The sequence below is a fragment of the Catharus ustulatus genome, chromosome 20 (assembly GCF_009819885.2).
Source record: "Catharus ustulatus isolate bCatUst1 chromosome 20, bCatUst1.pri.v2, whole genome shotgun sequence".
Taxonomy (NCBI): domain Eukaryota; kingdom Metazoa; phylum Chordata; class Aves; order Passeriformes; family Turdidae; genus Catharus; species Catharus ustulatus.
Window position 1 is genome coordinate 6286370 of NC_046240.1, and position 8953 is coordinate 6295322.

The 8953-nt window shown below is 47.0% G+C and overlaps 1 protein-coding gene across 1 annotated transcript; it reads right to left on the reverse strand.

Moving 5' to 3' along the window:
• Positions 1–3917: 3917 nt before the first annotated feature.
• Positions 3918–8212, reverse strand: TOB1 (transducer of ERBB2, 1). Its single transcript, XM_033076985.2, has 2 exons — positions 7963–8212; positions 3918–5847 (listed from the first exon to the last, which is right to left on the reverse strand). Exon 2 carries the CDS (start codon positions 5711–5713, stop codon positions 4742–4744), a length of 972 nt encoding a protein of 323 aa, XP_032932876.1. The 5' UTR covers positions 5714–5847; positions 7963–8212; the 3' UTR covers positions 3918–4741.
• Between the last annotated feature and the right edge of the window lie 741 nt (positions 8213–8953).

Sequence of the window (8953 nt, forward strand, 5' to 3'; positions counted from 1 at the left end):
CCTGGAGCAGCACAGCAAGTGGCAGGAGGTGTTAAACAAAGGGAGAAACACAGATCTCAGTCCTGTTGAGGATGCTGTGGAGGTAGAAAAGCCATGGTTATGGGTGGAACAGGGAATTAATACGTTCTGCCAAGGAAAGGAGGTGCATTTCCAGGCCTGGTTTTAAAGGCATTAGCCAGCTGATAAAAAGAGAAGCTCACAGGGGCACTAAACAACAACAGTTAAGGCTCTACATTCCCAGAGTCCTCTTTTCTTTTATGCTCTTGGTAATCCTGAAGCCATGGGGACAAGGGATGCAGTACAATGGGCTCCATGGCTGACAGACTGTGTAAATATAACACAGCTCTGTCCCAAAACTCAGAGCAAAAGAGCTCTGATTCCAGGCCTCTGAAGTGCTAAATCACCAAATGCAAACTGCAGCAAGTTCCACCAAAACTGCAGCCATCCAGACTACAGGTTGTTTATAACAAACCAAAGCTGACAGAATAAAGGATGGGGGTTGAGGATGTCTGCACTGCTGCATGCCAAGGTTTTTCTAAAAATATTGTACACCTGCCATTTGTTCCACACACTGATCATATTTTGTCTATGAGGTAGAGAACTCGTAGTGCCAAAGGGAATGTGGTTTATGTTCCCGAGTCTTAATGCTTTTTCCCTTCTGTAAGGCAAAACTCCTTACTACTGTCACTAAAACAAAGCCAAGAGGACAAAAGTCACACAGGCACTGCCACGGTAACAGTTTAACTGTTCCTCTCACTGATCTTTGGAAACAGTCCCTTCAGCAGGATTTTACAGCTCTGGCACTTCGATTTAGCAAACTTTTTATGCAACTCATGAGGGGAATGCAGCCAACTCTGTACACTCAATTTAAATCAACTTGCTGATGATTTAAAAAAGAGTGCTGAACCACCGGTTTGCTTCATCTGCTCCAAAACTACCAACACAAACCCTGAGGTATTTATTCCTGAAACGTTAATAGAACAGTCTGGGGCATCAGATCAGTACATGAACTCTGCTTTGATCCCATGTCAGTCCAAAGAGCTGATCTAACAACTCGTTGTTTGGTTACTTGATAGTTCAGAATGCAGCTGGGCTTTTTGCTCTCACCAGGCTTTTGCAGGTTGGGATGCTGTGGGAGCAGAGTGTGCAGCTCTGGGGGATCATCTGTCCTGGCTGTGCACCAAGAGATTGTACAAGCAATGTTCAGCAGCTTTCTAGTTCTGCATCATCAAGGAAGGATGACCCTTCTGGGGCTTGTAGAACAATTGGCTTGGTTTGGGAGGGACCTTGACAGCCCACCTAGTCCAGCTCCCTGTGATGATCAGACAGTTCCATGGAATCAGGGCTCAGAGCCCCATCCTCAGTGGGGATGAATGAGTTCAGCTGAAGCTGAGAATGCAGAACTTGTACCCACCAAGCTGCAGTGCCCTGGACTCAGCTCACAGCAAAGCAGCACTACTCTGTGACCTCCACCACCATTCAGAAATAACCACACCAGTTTAATTTTGGTGGCCATTACACACTCCTGATCAAGAGAGAGGTCTGTTCCCTCCCCACAGAATGAACCAGCACAGACTGTAGCTGCCCCCTGAACCTTCTGTGCAGCCACGCTGGAGCCTCTGAGCAGCTTCAGGGATCCCAGACTGCAAATCTGAAAAGTTACTGACTTGTGCTGAATTAAGTGATCCCTGCAGACCGAAGTACCTTGAACTTGTGCTTGGGTGGGGACCTGGGGTGAGGTGATAGGAGCACTAAGCAGCACTTAGTCACATACTTCTATTTCTACCCTTTCCTTCACTGGAAATTGAAGTCACCTTCCAAGGTTTAACTCAGACTGGCAATTCTAAGGAAGCAAATTGCATGTTCACATGAGAAAATACAAAAGAACTTGCACACCTGAGCAAATGCTTCCTTCCCCCGTTTTTATGTCCTTTCTATCCAAGCAAGTGCATTTTCCTGACAGCTGAATACTGGGTGTGCACAAATGACCCCAGCGACTGACCTGACACCTGGTGAGAACAGAATGTTGCAATGTAAATGTTTGGTCTCAGAAATGCAGCAGAAGATAAATAACTGCATGAAGCAGACTGAACACAAAAGCAGGCATCTCTCATTCCTCTAAGAAGATTAAAAAATTATTCACACTTAAATGTTAAAAATCATTAAAACAAAAAATCTCCACACTTGCATTGAGAGAACTTGAAGCTCTCTCTTTCTGACTTGTCTCCTTTCAAAGCACCAGAACCAAACCCTGCTTGTCAAATCTTTTCATTGAAAGGTGCTGCAAAAAATGTGTGTTCCAAGAGATTTTTCCTTGCGTGGCCGTTCAGACACAGAGCTGGTTACAGTGGAAAGGAACAAATCAGCCTGGGAAGAGGATAAGCTCACTGACCTTTAAACAAATTATCTCAGTTTAAATCACAAGAACAGAAATATTACAGAATACATGAAGAGTCCCCACTGTCAGAGCTGCTCAACCTCTTGGGCAGTTTAGATATCAGTATCGTGCTGTAAATAGTAAAACAGTAGTAAATCTTAAAGTCTAGGCGTTCAAACAGAAATAATACACAGAGCTGGCATTCTCTGTTTTCCAGCAATTGATCCAGCATTTTTCTAATTCCTCTTAAAAGCAAAATCATCCACTTAAAATGAGGTTTCAGATATAAGCAATGATATGCTTTTAGGGCCGGTGCTGTCTGCGGCTGTGCCGTGAGTGGAAAGATAAACCAGATGGCAAACTCAATAAAAGGGAGCCAGTTAAACAGAGACAGATGAATGCCCAAAAAACCCCTTTGCTCCATTATTGCTTTTGAACTGGTTGTCATGGCACTGGAAATGGATACCACTGTCAGCCTCCCACCTCTGCCCAGCCAGCTCTTCCCAGGCTCTGCCCAAAGCAGGGAGCTCCCACTGGTGTGAAAAGCACAGGCTGCTGCCCCCACAGCTCCACTCCCACCAAACTGGGGCACTGTATGGAATCCCACCTTTTGTCACATCACCCAACTGGAAAAGATTGACCTTTGGACTCAAATTCGTTTTAATCCTGTGCTCTGTCTAACTCACCATTCCCTGCCAAGAGCCAAGGACTATCCACTCAGCACTGGGTCTCTGTGGCTGGAGCTGCCATGGAACATAAGCTCACCTTTGTCAGATTTACACATTAAAGCAGTTTCTCTTCCCCTTGACAATGTCCAATAACAAGGAACACTATTTGCTGAGCAGATGGAAAAGAGTAAGTGATGCAACCTCAAAACAGCCCTGGAAAAACTGAATTGTTCTGTCAGCCTCTGAATTCTTTCCCCTCTCACTCCCATTTGATTTTGAGAATCTATGCACTTAAAATTGGTAAAATCTGCTAAAATAAATACCTTAGAATGTCACAGTGTAGTTGCATTACATTTCAGTTTTTAATAGAGCATATAAAATGCCAGTTTACAATGGGTTTAGCGAGCTGTTAATCAGCACTTTTATTCAGTTTAGTTTCTGAGCTATTAATCCCTAATACAGAGGCAGAATGCTGATCTGCTGGTCTAGGACCTCCTGAGAGAACAGTTCCAATAATCCTGGTGACATGGAAAGGAGATGTTACCTCAGGAATCACCTGAGTCCCTGCTAAACACATCCCATCCTTCCATAACTCAGTGTTAAGACTCTTAATTATCAAGAAAAAAAAAAACAACAGAATTCCATTTTGGCTTCAGTGAGCTGCAGTTACGAAAAACAAGTAGAATTTGTTCAAATAATTGCAGGCAAGTCCCCACTGGGGTGTTTTGGGTAAGGAACCCCCCCTGGGGTGCAGCCACAGAGGCAGCCTTGCCTTTGCTGCTGAGTCAGGCTCTGGTGCAGCCCCAGCAGCGGGAACGCCGCGCTCGGCTCGCCAGCAGGACACAAAGAACACACACACCGCCACAGCCAAGTAATTTTAAAGAATTTTAATACAAACTTAATATAAACTATTTCAGTCCCTCTTAACATGTAAGACACTGACTCAAAATACTTTTATACCTTTTTTCAAGTATTGCACAATGTAGGTACAAAATTAATATTTACGATTACATTTTCTTCCATAATATATAGCAAAAATCTTTAAACTTTTAACAGAAAATACAATTTGTGTTTCTTTTGAAAAAAGCAAATATTTCATACATTTTAATTCCACCACTAAGGAATATTCTGTACACAACTTTTTTACTTTTTTTAGAATTGATGTCTTTAAGATGGATATCTTACAATTTCAGTAAAAAAAATACAACATGAAGCTGCTGCAGCTGTCACAGATCACTGTAGTAAAAAGATATAAATGCAATACCATGTTGTAGAAACAATATATATACTCTGATATTTTACAAACTTTGTACTAAATTAAATTATACAATTAGAAAAAGACCAATAAACCCACCTATTAGTGCCAATTTTTTGATATATATACATACATGCCTGAGCACATATATATATATACACATAAAAAAAATTAGCCACTTCCTTGCTATATCTTAAATACTGTAAGAGGCCATATTTTTGAGAGTATATTTTTGTAATGTACAGTCAGTATAAAATAATTTTGTGCTTGGTTGGCAAATGAAAAAATGATGCATGTTGTATTTATCTAACCAAGCCTGAATGTATTCATACTACAAGCCTTAAAAAAAATCTCAAGAGGTGGAAAAAAAGATACACCCTTGGGTACGTGCATTTTAACTTGTACAATAGTATTTACTTGGATTTCGCTTTCGGTTTATTTTTAGTTAGCCATAACTGGCTGGAATTGCTGGTTAGAATACTGCATGTTGTTTAAACTAAAATTCAAGCCATCCACAAAAGACTTCTCATTTAGACCTCCATAGGCTGCAAACATATCAAAGGCATTACTGTACTGGAGAGGACTAAGGTTAAGGGGGCTGTCACCAGGAAAGATGCTACTGGTACTACCTTGACCCTGCATGTTGGGGAAAATGAACTCCTTTGCGTTAGGAGACAGGGCAGAAGTCTTCTGCTGTTGCTGTTGCTGACTGCCTAGGCCGAGCCCATAGAGAGAGTGCATGGAGGAGGAGAGGGATTTCTGCTTCAGGAGGTCATTGACATTCAAGCCAAGGTTGGTGGGAGAGGTGCGGGCGACCTTGTTGCCACGGCTGCTATTCTTCATTTTGGTTGAGCCAAACTTGGTGGCAGCGAACGTGGCAGTGGTGAAGGTTAAAGGCTGAGTGGAGCGGGGCATGAAGGTCGGGCTCACAGCAGCTGAGTGACCAAAGGGAGGAGAAGGAGAACTAGACACTGAAGAGGCTGGGTCACTAATAGGCATGAACACCTGGGCCTCGGGGTTAAAGCTGTTCTTGATTTCCTTATCCAACTCACATCCATTTTCATTATCATCCACATAAAGCACTTTCACTGGTCCCTTTTCACCGATTTGGTATGAAACCTCAAACGGGTCAATCCAAACACTAAGATCCTGAGGCAAGTTGCCACGAACATCATCAATGTCCAAACCACTCTCTTTGGATGCTTGTTCTATGACTGGGTCCACTTTCTCCCCTATATGAATACATCTAAACCCTGATCCTTTGTATGGCTTTTCTGGATACCAGTGCCCTTCATACTTCTTTTTCAGAAGTCTTTCAAGCTCTTCACCAAAAATGTTGACACGTCGTCTGGGAAGCTTATTGTACAAATATGAAATAATAAAATTGAGTGCTACTTGGATTTCAAGCTGCATAGCTGCTGTGCCACAGAGTTATAAGTCTGTTTCAAAACCCGAAGAAAGTGTTGAAGATGCCTCAGGGAAACAAAATTTCATTCAAAGTGCTGATTCGAGTTGATTATTATCCTTCACCTTGAGCGCTCTCGTTCCTTTAGGAAAAAACAAAAGCAAACACATCCAAATAAGAACAGCGTACGATCAAGCTCCGAGGCCCATGCTTTCAGCAGAAAATAGGTTACTTTTTAAGTGAAAAAATGTGCATCAAACTATTTCTGTTCCTGCCAGTGGAAGGTGAGGATGTCAGCTCCATTCAGCGTGACTTACAAACAACACTAGAGAGGATGGGCTTGTGTTTACATCTACAGCATGGGGCACTTCCAAATCACATGAGCGGGGTGTTTAGTTAATCACAAAGCAGCAAGGATAATTTTTAAGACATCACAGAACTGCCAGGCCTGTCAACGGTTCAATTACCAACCCGGATTTGGATGATTTATAGTACTCAGCTGCAGAATTTAGTACCACACCATTAGTCTAGCCTGAAAGGTCTTAGTCCAAGGGTCATTTATCACTTTAAAGTTTGGAAACATATTGACTGCAACTGTAGGCTGCAGAATTATAAAAATGCTAACAGTTGCTTTAGAAGATTTCATACAAATAGCTAAAATGATGCAACATTTATTTTAAGTCCAAGCAAATTTTCTCCCTAAACTCCGCATGGGTGGAACGATGGAAACCGAGGAGAAAATGTCCGCTGTGCACATCCAACAGTTCACACAGAAATGCAGTCAGCACACACATAATAGCTGCATGTATGTTCTGTCAGAAGGGAGGCCAAGACTCACAAATTTTTCTCTTTTTACAAATTATTCTCTATTGCATCAGATGCAAGATGCAATTATATACTCAATTATTGTATTGCACTGTCTGTATCTCAGATTTCAAAAAGTTCCTGGGCTAACAGGGCTTTTGACAGCCTCAAACTGGATTGCCTTTCTCCTTCTCCATGACTCCATTTTATATTTAATATATGGTAGTCAATCCTTCACAAAGGACAAAAGAGAAATCAGGTGTCTGAAGTTAGAGAAGGGACAAGAATGGGGTATTAGCACACAAACTGCTAACAGAAATCCTGCAGTACCTTGGTATAAACATTCACACACCTTTGTCAAAAAGTTCTAATAAAACAAAATATGGGGATTGGTTTTGGCTCAAGTTAAAACCCCGAAGAGAATTTCAATTAATAGTGGGCTTTTCTGCACTGCATCACTTAGAACAAAATTTAGCATAGCTGTCACTAAAGATTAGAGAAATCAGAGTTAAAGGATTTTGATATTAACAATGTGACTACACGGCTTTTTTATTTCTTGCTCCAAATAATCTCCTTTTAAAGTCTGGAACCTTATTTCCAAGCCATTCGTGTTCTCCCCAACATGGTATGGGAATAGTTTGAAAGGCTGTATGATAAGGCGACCTTTAAACGTTTGCTGGATCAGCACCGGGTGGGGATAAGGAAAAGATCAAGGGCAAACAGAAGATATTTACAAAAGGGGCACAATCAGTACCGAAAAGCTGATTGGGTGGTTAAACGGGGCATTTAAAAATGATTTATTAATCCATCTGTGCAGTTTCCCTTCCCCCACGTCCTTTAAGAAAAGAATGTTCTTTTCAGAGCACACCAGGCTGACGCTTGAAAATTTCTCGACGCGAAACGGATCCACAAAAACAACTGATCAAACAGATCGGCTTGATCATTTCGGACTTGTACTTTTTATGCCTTTCTGGTTAGTATTTGTGGGGATCCGAGCCCATACGTGGCCCGGCAGCAGCGCCCTGGCAGGAGCCTTAAGCAGTGGGAGTTACATAACCAGGCAGTCGGATCTCATTAGGTTTCTGCTCACAGCCCCGGAGCTCCGGCGGCAGCGGGAGGAGGAAGAGCGTTTTCTAGCCCGTAAGAGGGGAAGGAGGAAGAGGAAGGGGGTATCTGGAGGGTGGGTACAGGCTGCAGGGCCGCGCTCCCGGCGCTCCGCCCGGCAGGTCCCGCAGGGCGCTCCCGGAGCGGCCCAGCTCCCACTGCTGAACCGGCACCGCTCCCTGCTCCTCGGCCCCGCACAGCCCGGCCCTGCCCCGTCCCCCAGCCCTTCCCCGACAAGCCCCGGCACCCTCCGGGTCCCCCCGGCACGGCGGGGCCGTGACCGCCCCGGCTCACCCCGCCCCGGGCCCGGGCGCTGCCTCACCCGCCGCGCCTCACGGCCGGTACTCACCCAGGCTGCGGGGGCAGTGCAAACAGTCCCGGCGGGGCTGCGGGGGGGGCGCGGCTCAGCACCCGACCCCCATCTCCGAGCGCCAGCTCCCTCGGCGAGGATGGGAGGGGAGAGGAAAAAGAAGAATAAAAAAAAATAATAAAAAAATAAAAAAAGGGGAGGGGGAAGGGTCGGAAAAAAAAAGGGGGGGAGGGAAAGGGGGGAGGGCAGCGCTGCTCACACCCCCACGACGGGCGCGCTCGTCCACCGCAGCCGCGCTCCCTCTGCTTCTGCCCCGCCGCCCGCCGCGCCCCTACTTATACCCTCCCTTGCCCCGCCCACGGCCACACCCCCACCACGTCCCGCGCGGCCACGCCGCCCAAGCCCCGCTCTCCGCTGGGCAGCGCCCGGGAGGCCCCGCCCACAGCCCCCGAGGCCCCGCCCCCGCCCGGGGCCCTCCGCTCCCTCCGCTCCCCCTCCCGGCGCGGCGCGCAGGGCAGCTCTGACGTCAGCGCGCTGCTCGCCTCGCAGCCCCGCTGCGTCACTGCCCACGTCAAAGCCCTGCCCTTGCGCCCCTCAGCCCCGCGGGGAAGGGAGGGGGGGAGCGCTGAACTACATCTCCCATGACCGCCGTGGCCCGGGGGGCCTCGCCAGCGTCGATGGCGGGGCTGGCAGGGCCGCCTGCACGGCTGGCAGCCCTCAGGCTCTGGGGTGCTGGGGCCGCGCTCCTTCCCAAGGGGGGCGCGGGACAACCCCTCACATCCCCACCGCCCCCCCTCCCCGCGGCCCGCGGCTAAAAATACTCCCCACAGGTAGCAACGCCCGGCGATTGGCTGGCTGCCCGCGCGGCCGCCGCTGATTGGCCAGCGGGGCGGGGGGGCGGGACCAGGCCGGGTTCGGGGAGCAGGGGCGAGGGGCGGCGGCAGGGCCGGGCCGGGGCTCAGGGCCCGCGGGGGGCCGGGGGGCTCCAGGGGCGAGGGGAGCGCATCCCATCCCATCCGATCGGGGTGGG

What these genes read in the sequence shown, in the direction of transcription:
- TOB1 (XM_033076985.2), bottom strand. Translation starts at nt 5,713, where the DNA reads ATGCAGCTTGAAATCCAAGTAGCACTCAATTTTATTATTTCATATTTG.